Below are 20,116 nucleotides of genomic sequence, written 5' to 3'. Positions count from 1 at the left end.
CTCTGCCTCCTGGGTTCAAGTGATTCTCCCACCTCAGCCTCCTGAGTAGCTGGGATTGCAGGCGTGTGCCACCATACCCGGCTAATTGTTGTGTTTTTAGTAGACATGGGGTTTCACCATATTGGCCAGGCTGGTCTTGAACTCCTGATCTCAAGTGATCCACTCACCTCAGCCTCCCAAAGTGTTACGATTACAGGCCTGGGTCACCACGCCCGGCTGGCATTTGAACTTCGAAGGGGTGATAAGGTTGAAGGGACGAGGCTGGAGACCTGGGGATGACAGCTATGCGGCTGACAACAATGGAAGTGAGTCAGGCAAAGAGGCTGCTTAAAAGTTTTGCTAGAGTCACAAACGGGGTTTTCCACTGACATCTCTTTGAGGAGCTTTTATAGAGACTTTAAATGCTTTTCAATGCCTTTTTTGGATGTTGACCCATCTCATTTGATGAAAACACCATGTGAAGTCTGGCCACAAGGGAGAGGTCTTGGCTGCATTACCCAAATCACAGCCACACACCGTGGGGCTGTAAGGGCCTGTGCTGCAAGCCTCGGGTAAAGCCCAAAGCCATGGATGTGCTGAAAGGACTTTAACCATCCGCAGTAGGTTCCAGCAGTTCACACATCACTGAACCAAGGGATGGCTGGTGTTAGGCACTGGGTGCTTTTGTCCCTCCAAAATTCATAGGTGGAATCCTCAATATGATGGTATCACATTTGGATGTGGGACCTTTGGGGGTGATCAGGTCATGACGGTGGAGCACTCATGAATGGAATTAGCGTCCTTAAAAAGAGATCACAAGGCTGGGCACAGTGGCTCACGTCTGTCATCCCAGCACTTTGGGAGGCCGAGATGGGCGGATCACAGGGTCAGGAGATCGAGACCATCCTGGCTAACACGGTAAAACTCCGTCTGTGCTACAAATACAAAAAATTAGCCAGGCATGGTGGTGGGTGCCTTCTGTAGTCCCAGCTACTCGGGAGGCTGAGGCAGGAGAATGGCCTGAACCCGGAGGTGGAGCTTGCAGTGAGCCAAGATCATGCCACTGCACTCTATCCAGCCTGGGCGACGAGCAAGACTCCATCTCCAGAAAAAAAAAAAAGAAGTTTGAGATTAGCCTAGCCAACACAGTAAAATACCATCTCTACTAAAAATACAAAAATTAGTCAGGCATGGTGACAGGTGCCTGTAATCCCAGCTACTCGGAGGGCTGAGGCAGGAGAACTGCTTGAACCTGGGAGGCGGAGGTTGCAGTGAGCCGAGATCACGCCACTGCACTCCAGCCTGGGGGACAGAGCGAGACTCTGTCTGGGGGAGGAAAAAAAACGAGATCACAGATATACCACCCAGTTTAAGAAAGGAAAAATTTTTTTAAACAAAATAAAAATAAAAGAGACCAGAAAAAACTCTTTCCCCTCTTTCTGGATGGGAGGACACAAGAAGGTAGCCGTCTCCAAGCCGAGAAGAGAGCCCTCACTAGAACCCAAACACATGGGTGCCCGATCTTGAACTTCAAGCCTCCAGAACTATGAGAAATATGTTTCTGTTTTTATAAGCCACCCAGTCTGTGGTACATGCTATAGCAGCCTGAACTAAGACACCCAGCTAGGGCTAAAGTGACTGATCTCCTGAAGTTCCTCGGAATAAGTGGGGAGGCAGTCCCTGACCTATTGGCAGAGGCCTTGCACTGGTCCCTTCTGTATTTCAGTGAATCTTTAACACTTTTTTTTTTTTTTTTTTTTTTGAGACGGAGTTTCACTCTTGTTGCCCAGGCTGGAGTGCAATGGCGTGATCTCGACTCACCTCAACCTCTGCCTCCCAGGTTCAAGTGATTCTCCTGCCTCAGCCTCCCGAGTAGCTGGGATTACAGGCATGCGCCACCAAACCCGGCTAATTTTATATTTTTAGTAGAGACGGGGTTTCTCCATGTTGGTCAGGCTGGTCTCGAACTGCTGACCTCAGATGATCCATCCGCCTCAGCCACCCAAAGTGCTGGGATTACAGGTGTGGGTCACCACACCCGGCCCTGAATCTTTAATACTTTTGTAGCAAAATTTTCCTTTATTGTTTTCTTGGACTACATACTCATGACTACTATTATTTTTTACTATCATTAGTTTCTAACAACTAAATATCTTAAAATGTTCTTATTTAAAGTTTCTGGGTGGGTGAATTATTATTAATTAATTTGTTTATTTATGAAAGAGTCTTGCTCTGTTGTCCAGGCTAGAGTGCAGTGGTGCAAACATAGCTCATCACAGCCTCGAACTCCCAGGCTCAACCAGTTCTCACGCCTCAGCCTCCTGAGTAGCTGGGACTATAGGTGCATGCCATCATGCCTGGCGAAACACTCAATTAACTTATTTATTTATTTATTTTGAGACAGAGTCTCACTTTGTCATCCAGGCTGGAGTGCAGTGTCACAATCTTGGCTCAGTGCAACCTCCGTCTCCCAGGTTCAAGAGATTCTCATGCCTCAGACTCCCAACTAGCTGGGATTACAGGTGCCCGCCACCATGCCCAGCCTAATTCTTATATTTTTAGCAGAGATGGGGTTTCACCATGTTGACCAGGCTGGTCTCGAACTCCTGGCCTCATGTGATCTGCCCACTTTGGCCTCCCAAAATGCTGGGATTACAGGTGTGAGTTATTGCGCCCAGTCTGAAACATTCGTTTTAAAAGAGACTTTTGTATTAACCTTATAGTCATTAGAATGTGTAAACATATTACTGATTAAAATGTAATCATTTTAATTTAACTGATTTAACAGCTTGTTTTAGGCAAAAAAATAAAAAAAAATAAAAAAATAAGAAGGGGGAGCAAGAAGAAGGAAAAAAGAGAAAAAGTGGAAGAACAAGGGGAAGAATTAAGTGAAAGGAAGGACTAATCTCCCAGTCCTCCCTATTGATAGCAGTGCCTCCCAGAGGGTGGCCCGCCATCAGCTGCATCAGATATGCTGGGGATACTTAAAAATATAAGTAACTGAGGCCGGGCTCAGTGGCTCACACCTGTAATCCCAGCACTTTGAAAGGCCAAGGTGGGAGGATCTTGAGCTCAGGAGTTCAAGGCCAGCCTGAGCAACACAGTGAGACCTCATCCCTACTAAAATTAAAAAAAAAAATTAGCCAGGCATGGTAGCACATGCCTGTATTCCCAGCTACTTGTGGGGCTGAGGTGGGAGGATTGCTTGAACCCAGGAAGTTAAGGCTGTAGTGAGCCCTCAACTGTACCACTGCACTCCAGCCTGGGTGACAGAGTAAGACCTTATCTTTAAGCGGGGGAGGGGGGTGGAAGTAGGTAACTGATCCCCATCTACAGAATCGGCATCTGGGAGTGGAATCCAAGGATCTGTTATCAAGTTACCCTCGTAATTCTGAGAAGCACTAAAGTTTGAGTACTACCCTTAAAGGAAGTGACTAATGAACTCACGAAAGTGACACCAAACCCTACCGTCTACTTAGAGCAGCTCACCCCATCCTAAACCGAGGCAAATATCCTAGCAGCTGGCACAAAGCTTCCCAGATTCGAAACCTCCCCAATCTAAACCTGTTAAGGAAAGCAGAGCATGTCGATTGCACAGAGATTGATGTAACAATACTTTCCAAAATTAAATGATTGAGAAGTATCCATTGGAACAGCATTTCACCTTGACCGTTACTGGGCATCATGATCATATGAGCTGACATTTACTGAGCGCTTACTATATGTCAAACATTGGGTTAATTGCTTTACATTTATTCATCTCATTTCATCCTTAGAGCAAAACTCTGTCATGGGTGCTATTCTTTATCTCCGCTTTAGAAATGAGGGTAGCAGGCTGGGCGCAGTGGCTCACACCTGTAATCCCAGCACTTTGGGAGGCTGAGGCAGGTGGATCACCTGAAGTCAGGAGTTTGAGACCAGCCTGGCCAACGTGGCAAAATCCCTTCTCTACTAAAAATACAAAAAATTAGCCAAGAGTGGTGGTGGGTGCCTGTAATCCCAGCTACTCAGGAGCCTGAGACAGGACAATTGCTTGAACCCAGGAGGTGGAGGTTGCAGTGAACCAAGATCATATCACGGCACTCCAGCCTGGGTGACAGCGGGAGTGAGAGCGAGAGTGCGGAAGGAAGGAAAAAAGAAAGAAAGATGGGAAAAGAAAAGAAAATGAAAATGAAAATAAATGAGGGGAGGGTAGCAGAGTAGCAGAGAAAGATAACTGAGAATGACAAGGAGTTGAGAATCCAGGTGGGCTACAGGATGCCAAGCAGAGCAGGGCCTTATGGCCCCAGGAGACCTAGTTCCAGTTGGGTTCTTTCCTAACCCACAAACCCACCAACAGCGTCATAGCCTCTGGGACAAATGCCCACAAATGCCCAGGGAAAACATTCCAGGTGGTCAAGAACCCAATTCCTAATGAAAGCTTGGAAAATGAACTATGCCTCAGTTCAGTCATCCAGAAATAGGGTTAATGTTTTACTCCTGGCAGGGTGCAGTGGCTCACACCTGTAATCCCAACACTTTGGAAGGACAAGGCAGGAAGATGGCCTAAACCCAGGAGTTGGAGACCAGCCTGAGCAACACAGTGAGACTCCATCTCTAAAAATAAATAAATAAATAGGCGTGGTGGTGCATGCCTGTAGTCCCAGCTACTGGGGAGGCTCAGGTGGGAGGATCCCTTGGGCCTGGGGGGATTGAGGCTGCAGTGAGCCATGACTGTGCCACTACACTCCAGCCTGGGCAACAAAGCGAGACCCTGTCTCTGGGGAAAAAAAAACAAATGACAACTTTTTTTCATCACTAGGTTCTTTTCTGATACACGACCAAGTAAGTACTAAGGAATTTTGAAAAGCAAAAGCACCAGACAAAAGGCATCCCAATTTTTCTTTAAGACAGTTGGGGATTAGCTTGGTTTCTCAGATGTTAAAAAAAAAAGAAAAAGTGAAAAAGACAGGTGGGGAAAACATTCCCAAGATAGTTTTTAAAAATTCGTGGTAGCAAAATCCTTGTGTTAAATGGTAGGAAATACACGTTAACGTCTACTCAGCCCATCCCAACTCCCGTTCTCTGCAATTTCGCCTCTGCCAGCTGCGTTTATATGTAACCCGGACTGTGGGCCACAACTGAGTTAGCTGAAGCATGGACAACTGGCGAGACCTGGACCAGTGGGGGTCTCTGTCTCGGGATTCAGAGAGAACTAATCAGCATCTTCCGGAGGCCAGAGCGAAGGGTGTGTGTCTGGGATTTGTGGAGCTGCCACAGGCAGCGGCAAGCACAGCACCCTGGTTCTCAGGAATAAGGAAAGCCTGCATGCTTAGGTGGAAACGAGTGACCACAGGCACTAGACAGAGACAGAGGACAGAGCCTGGGCCCCTGTCAGTGCCCCTACTCCCAGACCGGGCTCGGACTCATTCCTGCCCTTTTTTGCTACAGCCAGGACATGTGGATTTCTGGGTTGTTTTTTTTTTTTGAGATAGAGTCTCACTCTCGCCCAGCCTAGAGTATAGTGACGCAACCTCGGCTCACTGAAACCCCTACCTCCTGGGTTCCAGTGATTCTTGTGCCTCAGCCTCCTGAGTAGCTGGGACTACAGGTGAGCACCACCACGCCCAGCTAATTTTTGTATTTTTAGTAGAGATAGGGTTTCACCATGTTGCCCAGGCTGGAACTCCTGACCTCAGGTGATCCACCCACCTTGGCCTCCGAAAGTGCTGAGATTACAGGCGTGAGCCACCGTGCCCAGGCTGGATTTCTGTTTTTTGCAGCCAAAAAAAAAAAAAAAAAGGACTGAAAGGACTGACATGTGCAAAGCAGCAAGCTCCATAGCCCTTTGAGGAACCACGACCCCAAGGGTCGCCATACCTGCCTCTGTTGTTTCTTCTGAAACAAGGCTCCATCCATGGCTCCACGTCACCTTGGGATTTTATCCCAGCCTAAGCCTGGCTCACCTGTGCCCCAGTACCACCTCCCTGCACCTCAGCTGAACCTGCCCGCACTCTCTGGCTCCGTTTTACAGTTGCCACCTGGACAACGGACCAGACAACCATTCCAACTCAGGGTTAGAGCCCACTGTCATTCAACTGCCCAGGCTCCTCGCGTTGACCATTGTTTTCCATCTTCCCCCCATTTTAAAACGGAGCAAACTGTGAATGCAATGCAATGCATACTAGTGACTGGAAGCCTGAAAGCCTGGTAGCAGATTTAGCCTCTTTCTACCTAAATCCACCAAACAGCGGGGAAACGGCACCTCCGGAAAACTCGGAAAACTCATGAAGTCCACAGAAATCCTCCGTTCTGCCCTTAATCTGAAGGGCCCTGGGATTCCTCTTTCCCCACCCCTCTCAGACTCTCTCCCACTGCAGAGTCCTCAGCTGTACCTGGGATATAAATGGCGCCACCATTGCACCAATGCGACACAGGGAGCCGCTGATTCCCATCCCCAAAGCACGCATAGTGGTGGGGTAGACCTGCAGGGAGAGGCATAGAAAGTACCAGTCAGATAATGTCTGTCCTTCCCCGAGCCCTCCTCTTCCCCTTTCCTCCCCAGGTCAGGCTTTGGAATGCATCCAGTACCAAACACAGTTACAGAATATGGAGCAGAAGGTGTTCATTTTCTCAGGTACACAACTTTGAATTTTTGGGACAATATCAGCAAAAAATAAAGACTTCAAAATTATCCTTTAAATGAGCAAATTCCAAAAATGTGTTTCACTGAATATTCCAAATATAATTTTAGAAAGACAAGCTCTGGAATCAGACAGAAGAGTGCCACTTCAGAACTATAAATACATAAAAGTGATTCTACTGAATGGGAAGAAAATACTCCTCAAAGATCCGATGAAGTCTTCAATACAAATATAGCTAAGAGAATTAACCAGAGGGCCAGGTACTTGCCACACCATTCCCTGTGCTCTTATTTTTACTTCTTTTCTTTTTTAAAATTAGAGATGGGATCTTACTATGTTGGCCGCACTGGTCTTGAATATCTGAACTCAGCAATCCTCCCACCTCAACCTCCCAAAGTGCTGGGATTAGAGGCATGAGCCACCGTACCTGGCCCCTGTGTTCTTGTTAAATTCCCTAGCCTCTTTGCTGTTGCAGAATCTTACAGCATTTCCTTCCTACTTTCCTTCCTTCCTTCCTTCCTTCCTTCCTTCCTTCCTCCCTCCCTCCCTCCCTCCCCCGCCCTAGTCTCATCACTCTGTCACCCAGGCTGGAGCACAATGGTGCAATTTTGGCTCACTGCAACATCCACCTTCTGGGTTCAAGCGATTCACCTGCCTCAGCCTCCCAAGTAGCTGGGATTACAGGCGTGCACCACTGACCCTGGCAAAATTTTGTATTTTTAGTTGGTGGGGGCGGGGGCGGGTCTCTCCATGTTGGCCAGGCTGGTCTCGAACTCCTGACCTTAGGTGATCTGCCAGCCTCAGCCTCCCAAAGGGTTGGGATTACAGGCGTGAGCCACCATGTCCAGCCCTTTTTAACATTTTATTAAATTTTTATTTTATAGAGACAATGTCTTGCTATGTTGCCCAGACTGGTATCAAAATCCTGGGCTCAAGCGATCTTCCTGCCTCAGCCTCCCAAAGTGCTGGGATTACAGGTATGAGCCATCATGCCCAGGCATATTCTACTTTCTTGCTGCAACTTGTTCATATTTATAGTAAAATCTAATTGGTTTTTCATTGATTCAGAATTCTTAAAGGAACCAGAAGTTTAATAAGTCAGCAAGTCTTATTGAATAAATAGAATTGTAGGGAGAATACTTTCTAGGAAAGAATGGTTTCTCAAAATGTTGGAACATGTTCTTAGTGCTATAAAATACTGACAAAACAGGTTTATCAACTCTCTAAGGCAAAGCATGTAGCCCCCTTTAGTTGCCCACATCTTTGCCACCATCTGTCAAATGCAAAAAGCAAGATGCTTTCTGCCTCACAGGACAGTGCTATATTTACAGGAGAAGGTCTGGGGGTGGAATATCTTTATGCGGAGCTTTCTTATTTTCTGAAAAATGAGGTTGCTATGACTGAAAATAATGAATTCAGGTGATGGCTTCTTTGCTGTAATACTGATAAAGTCTTTTGTTCACATTGTGAGTCACCTGGAAGATGGAATAACAGAAAACTATCATTTTTAGTTATACATCTTTTTTGAAAAACAATATAAAAAATAAAACACTGGCCGTGCATGGTGGCTCACACGTGTAATCCCAGCATTTTGGGAGGCCGAGGCGGGCAGATAATGAGGTCAGGAGATCAAGAAAGACCATCCTGGCTAACACAGTGAAACCCTGTCTCTACTGAAAATACAAAAAATTAGCCAGGTGTGGTGGTGGGTGCCTGTAGTCTCAGCTACTCGGGAGGCTGAGGCAGGAGAATGGTGTGAACCTGGGAGGTGGAGCTTGCAGTGAGCCGAGATTGCACCACTGCACTCCAGCCTGGGCGACAGAGCGAGAGTCGGTCTCAAAAAAATAAATAAATAAATAAATAAATAAATAAAATACTTAGAAATGACCCTCAAAATGAGCAAATTCCAAAATATGTTTGACTGTCCATCTCAAACGCAATTCTAGAAGTACACCATGTTACTCATAGTTTTTTTGGTTTATAAATTTACAAAATAACTTTAGATTTGTTTTTGTTTTTAATTATGCAAACTTATTTTCTTAACTATGCAAAATTACATAAAGTCAATAATTTTTTTTTTTTTTCTTTTTGAGACTGAGTCTGTCACCAGGCTGGAGTGCAGTGGTGTGATTTCGACTCACTGCAACCTTTGCCTCCCAGGTTCACACAATTCTTCTGCCTCAGCCACCCAAGTAGCTGGGATTACAGGCACCCGCCACCATGCCTGGATAATTTTTGCATTTTTAATAGAGATGGGGTTTCACCACATTGGCCAAGCTGGTCTCAAACTCCTGATGTCAAGTGATCCACCTGTTTCAGCCTCCTAAAGTGCTGGGATTATAGGCATGAGTCACCGCACCCAGCCAATTAATTTTTATTCTAGGAATTTCATGTTGCAATTCCTTCCACTGTCCATCAAGTTCACCTTTGTTCCACTACAGAGCTGGAGTAAAACTTATCGTCAAAAGATCTTCAAGTTAGCCCTTTTTAATAGAACTGATACTTAATCCAGTTGTCCTGTCAGCCCATAATTCTTTTATTTTGGCTTCTTTCATCTCCTTTTAATATGGATATACTGATGAAGACTTCAAAATTCACCAAAACTCTTTGGGATCTAATTTCTTCAACCAATTTACTGTAGGGTCATTTTTGGAGTAGGTGGATCTGCCTCGTTCTCCATTTGATGCCCTCTGCGAATATGCATGAGTTCAAATCATATTCATTCCTAAGCTATCACAGCTCAAGAAGAGTAAAGACCTGTGGAATATGTCAATACCTTCAACCCCAGACATCACGTTCTCAAGATAAAAGCCTTTAAAACAAAAAGTCATCTTGATATATCAAGTCAACATGAAACTGGAATACAAAATGGATACAGCTGAGATTTTCCTCATATATTATGCTTTTAAACTCTCTATTTGATAGTCCTAGAACCAAACTTTTTTTTTTTTTTTTTTAATTTAGAGGCAGGGTCTAACTTTGCTGCCCAGGCTGGAGTACAGTGGTGCTATCAGAACTCACTGCAGCCTCCAACTCCTGGGCTCAAGCAATCCTCCTGCCTCAGCCTCCCTTTCCTAAGTAGCTACAATTACAGGTGCATGCCCCTACCCCTGGCTACTTTTTAATTTTTGTGGAGATGGGGTTTTAGTTTCCTTGCCAGGCTGGTCTTGAACTCCTGGCTTCAAGTGATTATCCCACCTCAGCCTCCCAAATTCAGGGATTGCAGGCATGAGCCACTGCGCCCAGCCTGGAACCAACCTTTATGGTTATCAATACTCCAATCATTTTAAAGTGTCTCAGGTATCATAATACCCCTTCTTACTTGTGGTAAAACTTATACTGAACAATGAGTTCCGGATTGCAAAAGAGGATTGATTTTTTTGTACCTGTCTATAAGCCAACTTTAGATTTTGTTCATAGAACTAAATGAAGTATTATGTATAACTCGAACATCTCATAGCTTTCTATTTTTATCTCTGTGTGGGAGAAAAAGTACTTTTCTCTGTGGGTTTAATGGTTTTTGACATGCCAAATCTTTCATCGCAATAGACTTCCCCATTTCCTGCCATGAAGCTGAAGGCAGCTGTATCAGTGTCTAAAGCACTGTTTCCTGTAGCTCAATGAATGACAAAACCAGTTAAAATACTGTTAAGTTCCCTATTCAAATATTGTTTCATTTCTAGGAATATAGGTTCTTTAAAGTGGGAGGTTTATGAGGAAAACTCCAGCTACCTCAGGCAGTACCTTGCACATAGATGTATTAATTCAATAAATTAATACAGAATAAATCAAGATTATATTCAAATGTAAGCTACATGCAGCAAATAACAGATGGAGGGGAAAGGATCTTCCAAAAGAATAAAAGTGAAAAATGTATTCTAATTTCAAAAAGAGAGAAAGGAAATTCTACATTTGACAGTAACGTGTTGCTACCTATTACTTCTGGAAGCCTAGTGCCAGGGCAAGGAGGTGGTTTTTCCATGCAAGCTATTTAAAGAAAGGAGGAAGATCCTGTCTTCCAGAGATTGGCTTTCAATAGACTGAACGGGGAAGGGGAAATTCACACCAAATAAACTTCTGGTGTCTTTTTAACAGATTGTTTTTAGAAAATCATCAAAAGTCAACAGAAACCAGGGATGCATTACCTTTGGATGGACACCCTAAGTAGCTCACCTTAGATACCCTGTTGTAAGGAAGCCCTGCATGAAAACTCACCTCAGCTGTGTAAATGTAGATAGTGTTGAAGTTTGCAGCTACCAGGGCCCTCAGCGTGAAGAGGAAGCCAATCAGGCCGGCACTACAAAACAGGAAGTGGAGAGAAATGATAAAAGGCAGCATGGAAGACCACCTCCTGTGGCCCAGTTCCAAGTGCACTGTGGATGATAAGACACACCCACAGATAACTCAGAAACCGAGGGAGGTACTGCTTCTCAGCTGGCCTGATTGTGGGGTCCTTAAGAAAACCTTCTTCCAATCTTACTCCCCACTGCCCTCTCCTTTCCCCAGTGCTGCCATTCAGCCTGGCCCCTCACGTTAGCACACCTGCTGGGCACGGTGGTTCACACCTGTAATCCCTGCACTTTGGGAGGCCGAGAGAGCTAGATCACTTGAGGCCAGGAGTTCAAGACTAGCCTGAGCAACATAGTAAGACTCTTTTTTTTTTTTCTTTTTTTTTTTTTTTTAAGACAGAGTCTGGCTCTGTTACCCAACCTGGGGTGCAGTGGCACGATCATGGTTCACTGCAGCCTCAGCCTCTCAGGCTCAAGTGATCCTTCCACCTCAGCCTCTTGGGTAGCTGGGACTACAGGCATCAACAACCACACTCAGCTAATTTTTGTATTTTTTGTAGACACGGGGTTTTGCCATGTTGTCCAAGCTGATCTTGAACTCCTGGGCTCAAGTGATCTACCCGCCTCAGCCTCCCAAAGTTCTGGGATTACTGGTATGAGCCACCAAATTTTTTTTTTTAATTGACCCAGCATGGTGGTGTGTGCCTGTAATCCTAGCTACTCAAGAGGCTGAGGCAGGAGGATGGCTTGAGCCCAGGAGTTAGAGGCTGCAGTGAGCTGAGATCGCATTACTGCATTCCAGCCTGGGTGACAAGGTGAGAGACCCTGTCTCAAAGAAAAAAAAAAAAATTAGCACACCTGCTGCTACCATCCCCTGGAAAACAGTGCAGAGAACCTGTAGAATAAATGATACATATCAGAGCTCAGGTCACTCCAGGACTGCAAATTAAGAGTGAAATGAGCAGAAGGCTCAAATAAGCACACTGTCTGTATTACTAAACTTTCTTGGCACTGGTTCAAATAATGTGATAAACAACCAGAGTCCCGATTCTCCAGGGAGCATTACATAACGATCGTCAGTGTTTTGGTAGGTAAAGTGAGTACACCATCATTGGCACCCATAATCCTGTGATAGCTGGAGGAAGATGGGGTCTGTAGGAAGAGGGAAGTGGGCAATAGGGAACAGGCAAGACCATTCTAGTCAAACAAGCAGCCCATTCTCCACTCTCCTGGGTGAAAGGGACTTGTCCCTGAAATTACTGAACACCATGGGTCAGGAGACTCCATTTAGAAACCACTGCAAAAAACCTGAAGCAACTAACCAGAAAATACCTTGAAGTGCAAATGTTGAGGAGAAGGAAGAATAAAGCCGTGCATCCCATGGTAATGGAAAGGCTCAGCCGTCTTCCCAGGAAATTGATGCCCAGGATATTTAAAGGATTCACTAGAAAGCAAACAGTAAAGATAATTTCTGGAACCTTGGAAGGCAAGTGGCATATTGCAACACTGGCATGGATTCATTCTTGTCGTTTCAGAAAGAAGCAACATCATCCAAACCTCATGAGTATTCCAGCCAAAATCCAGTCACGTTGTCATCAATTTCAAGACTTTTTACATATACTTTACCCACGTGGGTCCAAGAATTATAAGCACTGGTGCCCAGGATATTTATTATATCATGCAGGTCTATTGTAGATTGCCAGCTTGTCAGGCCTATATTTTAAGTGTTTTATATGTTTTCATCAAATTCAAGGTGCCTTTGATTTTTTTTCATCGGCTCAATTTAACATTCAGCCATTGATTTTTAAGTACCATCATTTTATGTCTACTAAAATAGAAATAATGCTGTCAATTGCAATCTAACAAGCCATTGTAAGCCACATTCCAATTTCAGAGATGTTAAAATGTAAGGGCGAAAAAAACACCTTACAATTGATAGAATACAGCACTTCAAAGCTCTACTCCTCCAGACTTCTCTTGCCAACACCAATCCAAATTGGAGATTTTTCAGCACTACTTTGTGACTTACTCAGTTCTGCTAGGCAGGAGCAGCATCACAGCATCACACTTCTCTCAGCTAAGACTCAAGTGCACATACATCACCCAAGACAGAGACCCAACATGCAGAGGGACACTTACAAGCAATTTCACCGATGGTGCTGATGATCATGGTCCGATAGTCAGAGGGTGCAAACATGTGGCAGTAGCAGGGGCTCTGGCTCTCCCCTGAGTTGCCCCCAGTCACCACCACCTCAGAGTCTGCCTTCGAACCACAGACCAGGTCCCGCTCCAGCAGCTCAGCACTGGCCAGGATAACCCCATAGTAGGCAAAAGAGATTCCAAGCCTGGAAGTGAGAAAAGAATGTCACTAGCAAACGCTGAGACCAGACCTGAAGGATGAGTGGGGAGGGGATACCAAGTGGAACGTGCAGCATGTGGAAAGCAAAGAGAGCAGAAAGTCAGGTTCAGATGCTACACAGAGCATCTGTGGAAGTATCTCTTACACATCATACAGATGTACACATGCCTGTTGGGTGTAAACCTAGGAGCGGAATTGCTGGGCCATAGTATACACATACTTCCAGCTGTAATAGAGACCTCCAGTTTTTCTTTTTTTTTTTTTTTTTTGAGACAGAGTCTCGCTCTGTCGCCCAGGCTGGAGGGCAGTGGCGCGATCTTGGCTCACTGCAAGCTCCGCTTCCCGGGTTCACGCCATTCTCCTGCCTCAGCCTCCCAAGTAGCTGGGACTACAGGCGACTGCCACCACACCCGGCTAATTTTTTGTATTTTTAGTAGAGATGGGGTTTCCCCGTGTTAGCCAGGATGTTCTCGATCTCCTGACCTCGTGATCCGCCCGCCTCGGCCTCCCAAAGTGCTGGGATTACAGGCGTGAGCCACCGTGCCCGGCCAAGACCTCCAGTTTTTCAAAGTGGCTGTACTAATTTGAACTCCAGTCAGCTGTGTATGAAAATTCCAGTTACAGCCGGGTGCAGTGGCTCACACCTGTAATCTCAGCACTTTGGGAGGCTGAGGTGGGTGGATCACGAGGTCAGGAGATCGAGACCATCCTGGCTAACACAGTGAAACCCTGTCTCTACTAAAAATACAACCCAGGAGGCGGAGTTTGCAGTGAGCTGAGATTGCGCCACTGCCCTCCAACCTGGGAAACAGCGAGACTCCATCTCAAAAAAAAAAAAAAAAAAAAAAGAAAGAAAATTCCAGTTACTTTGCCTCCTTCTCAACCCTTGGTATTGTCAGTTTTTCATTTTAGCCATTCTCTTGGACTGGCAGATTTGTAATGGTATCTTGTTGGGTTTTAATTTGCATTTCCCTGGCAACTTTAAGGTTGAGCATGTTTTGATGTGTTTATCTGGTATACGTTTTTGGTGAAGTGCCTGTTCAAGTCTCTTGCCTATTTCTAAATTGGGCTGTTGGCTGGGCATGGTGGCTCATGCCTGTCATCCCAGCACTTTGGGAGGTTAAGGCAGGAAGACTGCTTGAGGCCAGGAGTTTCAGACCAGCCTGGGCAACAAAGCAAGACCCATTCTACAAAAGCAAAATAAAATAAATTTTAAAACTTAAAAAATTTTTAAAAACTTAAATAAACTGAGTTGTCTATTTTTTCCTGTTAAAAAAAATTATATGCCTAATATATAGCATATTTTATATATATGCGTGTGTATGTGTGTGTGTGTGCGTGTGTGTGTATATATATATAATTTGCTGGAAATACACATTGCAAATTTCTTCTTCCCATGGATGGCTTACCTTTCAGGCTCTTCATGATTTTTTTTTTTTTTTTTTTTTTTTTTTTTTTTTTTGAGGCAAAGTTTCATTCTGTCACCCAGGCTTGAGTGCAGTGGCTCAATCTTGGCTCACTGCTACTTCCACCTCCTGGGTTCAAGCGATTCTCTTGCCTCGGCCTCCCAAGTAGCTGGGATTACAGGCACCCACCACCACACCCAGCTAATTTTTTTGCATTTTTAGTGGAAACAGGGTTTCTCCATGTTGGCTAGGCTGGTCTCGAACTCCTGACCTCAGGTGATCTGCCTGTCTCAGTCTCCCAAAGTGCTGGGATTACAGGAGTGAGCTACCACACCCAGCCTTCTTCATGATATCTTGACATGGTTCCTAAGTTCCTAATTTAATGTATTAAAACTCATCAATCTTTTCCTTTATAGTCTGCATGTTTTCATCCTGTTTAGAAAATCTTTGCTTACTCAAGGTCATGCTGCAGAGAAATGAAACACAGAGGGTACCACAAGAGTCTGTGCCATTGGACTTGATGATTGGTGACTTCAAAGGACAAGTTTCTGTCATGTGGTGAGGAAAAAGACCAGGCTGCAAAAGTTAGGAAGTGAGCTCATATGCTCATAAGAAAAATTTTTAAATTGGTTGAAGACAATTAGGGATTTTTCCTCTATCTGTCTATGTATCTATTTACTTATTTAGTGGTAGTGGTGTTTGTAGAATGACAAGACATTGCTTGTTTTTGTAATATTTGGAGTTGGTCTTATGTTTTTCTCCCCAGTGGCACTCACGTAGATTTACTTAAATAGGCTTCCTCCCAATGCCTCTATTTAAAACTAGTTTTGAAATAATTACACTCTTACCATATGACCCAGATCTGTAACGTGGTCCGTAGATATTTAGCATCCAATAGGTCTGCAAATCTTCCTCTTTTTTCCTGGGGTAATGAAAAGAGGGAGACAGAATATACTCAGCAGGTTAAGGATGAACGAAGGTTTCCACTATTTTCTATCCTAGAAGATGAGAATCATATTGGAGCATGGTGGCCTGGGATAACCACTCAGCTCCTATGAGTACAGCTGACACAAACCCAGAGTTAATTGCTTTAAACACATCTGTCTCAGCCAGATCTGTCTTTTGGCTTTTTCTTATCACTGACAATTACCAAAGCTCACTGAATTTAAGATCCTAACCTTTTGCTCTTCCTCTGCTCACCAGCACTGGTGCGGGGGTGGGGAGGGTAGGAGGACACATGCAAAGTAACTGTGAAACTGATGAGAGATTCTTCTAAAATTGGCATTAAAACGAAAACTCTTATATTAAAAAAAGAATATGAGACTTGTTAAGAAAACAACGGCATCAAGTTGAAAAAGGACAGAATGCCTAATTTCTTTTTCTGTCTCTAAGGCATGTAGTTAGCAAAAGTTCTTGACCATAGTACCTGTTCAATACCTTTGGACAAAAACAAGTAAGAATGGGCTGGGTGTGGTGGCTCACGCCTGTAATCCTAGCACTTTGGGAGGCCAAGGCAGGTGGATCACCTGAGGTCGGGAGCTCAATACCAGCCTGACCAACATGGCGAAAGCCCGTCTCTACTAAAAAGACAAAAATTAGCCGGGCGTGGTGGAGCATGCCTGTAATCCCAGCTACTTGGGAGGCTGAGGCAGGAGAATCGCTTGAACCCAGGAGGCGGAGGTAGCAGAGAGCCGAGATCACGCCATTGCACTCCAGCCTGGGCAACAAGAGTGAAACTCCGTCTCAAAAAAAGAGAAAAAAAAAACAAGGAAGAGTTACCTGATGGCACAGTAATCGATTTTTATGTAAAGCTAGGAATGCTTCAGATGAGGGCACGCCATTGAAAACCAACAGCTCTTTTCTCAGAAAGAGACCTGGGATTACAGGCTCTTTCTAGAGACACCGGGAATGTGGTCCTTGGGTGCCCCAGATTTTGTTATCACAGAAAGTTAGAGTTTGAAGGTAACTTAGACGCCTTTTGCTCCAATGGTTAATTTTTAGTTTTTGTGGGGCACATAGTAGGTATGTCTATTTATGGGGTACATGAGCTGTTTCGATACAGCTCATGAAATAAGCACATCATGGAAAATGGGGTACCCATCCCCTCAAGCATCTATCCTTCAAGTTACAAACAACCCAATTATGTACCTCAAGTTATTCTAAAATGTACAATTATTATTAACTATACTCACTGTTTTGCTATCAAATAGTAAGTCTTATTCTATTTTTTCTGGCACACATTAACCATCCCCACCTCCCCTTATGCTTCCACTACTCTTCCCAATCTGACCAAGGCCCGTTCCACATTCCCGCATCTGGTCTCAGTGCACATCTCCTGGGGCCTGCAGTGCCCTCTCCCCTCCCCAAAGGCTTTTTTCCTTTTTTTTTTCTTTGAGGAGTCTCACTCTGTCACCTGGGCTGGAGTGCAGTGGCATGATCTTGGCTCACTGCAACCTCCGCCTCCCAAGTTCAAGCAATTCTTGTGTTTCGGTTTCCCGAGTAGCTGGGACTACAGGTGTGCACAAAATCGCCCAGCTAATTTTTGTAATTTTAGTAGAGATGGGGTTTTACCATGTTGCCCAGGCTGGTGTTGAACTCCTGACTTCAGGTGATCCACCTGCCTTGGCTTCCCAAAGTGCTTAGATTACAGGCATGAGCCACCATGCCTGGCAGGCTCACTCTCCTTTTAGTGTTGTTTATGTCCCATTTATCCCCGAAAGAGGCTCAGACTGCCATGGCTCAGTCCCTTCTGCTCTGATCACACACACACACACCTACACCCAACCTGGTTCTAAGCATCTGGGCTCTGTTATTTATTCCTTCATATGTGATGCTCATTTCATTAACCAGATTGTAAGATTGTGACCAGACCAAAGGCAGGGTCTACTGCCAGTAGCTCTGGGCCTTGCTCAAGAGATGACTGTGGAGGGCCGGACGCGGTGGTTCACGCCTGTGATCCCAGCACTTTGGGAAGCCAAGACAGGTAGATCACCTGAGGTCAGGGGTTCAAGACCAGCCTGGCCAACATGGTAAAACCCCATCTCTACTAAAAATACAAAAAATTTAGCCAGGTGTGATGGCATGCACCTATAATCCCAGCTGCTCGGGAGGCTGGGGCAGGAGAATCACTTGAACACGGGAGGTGGAGGTTTCAGTGAACCAGGATCACGCCACTGCCTTCCAGCCTGGGTGACAAGAGCAAGACTCCATCTCAAAAAAAACAGATGACTGTGAAGAAGATCACTTAATGGGCATGATGGATGGAGGCCGAAAGCTGAAGGCTTAAGAAAAGTGGAGAGGAGGAGGAAAGGGGACAGAAGGATGGAAGAGGGAAGGTGAAGAATGGGGGATGGAGAAGGTGGAGGGAGAGGTGAGGTAGGAGAGGAAAAGCAGAGGAAGTAGGATGTGGAGGGAGGAGGCCAGACAGAGGAGCCAGGGGTGGAAAGGAAGAATGGAGAATGTGCAGGGAAGATGGGAGATAGGGGATTGTGGAGGGAGGATGGCGGAGGGAGGAAAAAGGAGGAGGAAAGAGGAGAGATAACTTATTTCTGACCTCAGTGCTCTTCAGTCTTAGAGTTCCAACTACTGCATTCAGTTCACAAAGCACATGCCAAAAACAGTTGTACTCAGCTATCTTATAATCTTACAGCTATCCGTGGTTTTGAGTTAATTATCTCTGCTAAGATTTTTTCTTTTTGCAACTATTTTTATTGTTTACACTATTGACAATCAGAATTTTACAGCCACCTAAAGATTATGTTCCAGTCTCTATAAACCATAATAGCTTCCTTCTTTTAATCATAGTTGCCTAGCAACTAGTTCATCCTCCCACCCTGCTTTGCTGGGTAAGAGGTGATTGTCAGTATCTCGGTAGGAAGGAAGAAGGGAGCTGACGCTGTAATAGTAGCTTTCTGAACTCCAAACCCATGAGAGTGTATTTCCAATATTTAAAAATAAACTAGTATGATGGAATCATTCTGAATCCTTTGGAAGAAAATTGGGGTTTCTTGTTTAATATGGTTTGGTTATTTGTCCCCTCCAAGTCTCAAGTTGAACTGTGATTCCCCAGTGTCGGGGGTGGAGCCTTATGGGAGGTATTTTGGTCATGGGGGCAGATCCCTCATGAAGGGCTTGGTGCTCTCCCTGCAGGAATGAGTGAGTTCTCACTCTACCGGTTCATGCGACAGCTGGTTTAAAGGAGCCTCGCACCTCTCTTGCTCCCTCTCTCACCATGTAACGTGCCTGCTCCCTGTTCACTTTCTGTCATGAGTAGAGGCTTCCTGAGGCCTCACCAGAAGCCCTGCAGAGGCTGGTGCCATGCTTATACAGTCTGCAGAACCATGAGCCAAATAAACCTCTTTTAACAGTCACCCAGTCTCAGGTATTCCTTTATAGCAATGCAAAATGAACAGACGCACTGCTCCAGGATTATAATAGGTTTTGAGATACATATAATAACGGGGGCAACACTCCACAGAAGCAAGTGAGAATACCTTACCAAAATACAATGATGAATATGGGGAAGGTTTGGCATACCGAATGCTCACGATATTTGCATTACTATAGAGCACACGCCACCTCACTCTTAAAATGCAGGCCAGATGGTAGTGGGATTCAAGACTTTTTTCATCAGTGATGTCCTCGGCAACCAATCAGGAACACCCAGGGCAGCCCACCTCTTGCCTGTGTGTAGGACACTCAGACATCACTTGTCCCATGGCGGCTACAGGATCCTGAGAATGCAAAGATTCAGGGCATGGGTAGCACTGCTGGTATGGACCCATCTCAGACACAGAGCATGAGCTGAGGGCAGAAGAGCCTTTCCCATGGTCCTGCCTGCCCCAGCAAGGTTGTGCACCAGCAGCTTTTCTCTGTACCTCCTGGTCTCCCTGTCATGCATTCATTCCCTGCCTTGGCGTTGATGCCATCTCATTCTACCAGATGTCTAGTATCCTTGGATCCTGTCCTTCCTCATCCTATCAAAATCTGGGGACCTGGTGCAGTGGCTCATACCTACTATCCCAGCACTTTGGGAGGCAGAGATGAGAGGACTGCTTGAGGCCAGGATTTGAGACCAGCCTAAGCAACATAGCAAGACCTCATCTCTATTAAAAAATAAGAAAATTAAGGCCAGGCACGGTAGCTCATGTCTGTAATTCCAGCACTTTGGGAGGCCAAGGTGGGAGGATCAGTTGGGGCCAGAAATTTAAGACCAGCCTGGGCCAGTGAGACCCTTTTGCAACAAAATAATTTAAAAAAAAACAAAAAAAAAATAGCCAGGTCTGGTGGTGCACACCTATAGTCCCAGCTATTCAGGAGGCAGAGGCAAGAGGATCACTTGAGCTGAGGCTGCAATGCGCCAAGGTCACGCCACTGCACTCCAGCTTGGATGACAGAACAAGACCCTGTCTTTTAAAAAAACAAGTAAATAAAAATGAAAAAATTAGCCAGAGGCATGGT

General features: G+C 45.2%; 1 protein-coding gene across 2 annotated transcripts in view; it reads right to left on the bottom strand.

The window, feature by feature from the left end:
* The window catches only part of SVOPL (SVOP-like), an 89,081-nt gene that overhangs the window by 28,501 nt on the left and 40,464 nt on the right, over positions 1 to 20,116 (bottom strand). For both annotated transcript variants that reach the window (XM_011995475.1, XM_011995476.1), the window contains 5 exons: positions 15,505 to 15,578; positions 13,031 to 13,236; positions 12,224 to 12,335; positions 10,818 to 10,899; positions 6,354 to 6,443 (listed from right to left, as the gene is read on the bottom strand). In XM_011995475.1, the coding sequence (XP_011850865.1) occupies positions 6,354 to 6,443; positions 10,818 to 10,899; positions 12,224 to 12,335; positions 13,031 to 13,236; positions 15,505 to 15,578 (564 nt within the window). The remainder of the gene's footprint in view (positions 1 to 6,353; positions 6,444 to 10,817; positions 10,900 to 12,223; positions 12,336 to 13,030; positions 13,237 to 15,504; positions 15,579 to 20,116) is intronic.

The sequence above is a fragment of the Mandrillus leucophaeus genome, unplaced genomic scaffold, assembly GCF_000951045.1.
Source record: "Mandrillus leucophaeus isolate KB7577 unplaced genomic scaffold, Mleu.le_1.0 Scaffold49, whole genome shotgun sequence".
Lineage (NCBI taxonomy): Eukaryota > Metazoa > Chordata > Mammalia > Primates > Cercopithecidae > Mandrillus > Mandrillus leucophaeus.
The sequence above is the reverse complement of the archived record's forward strand: the minus strand, read 5'-3'. Positions and strand labels throughout refer to the sequence as shown.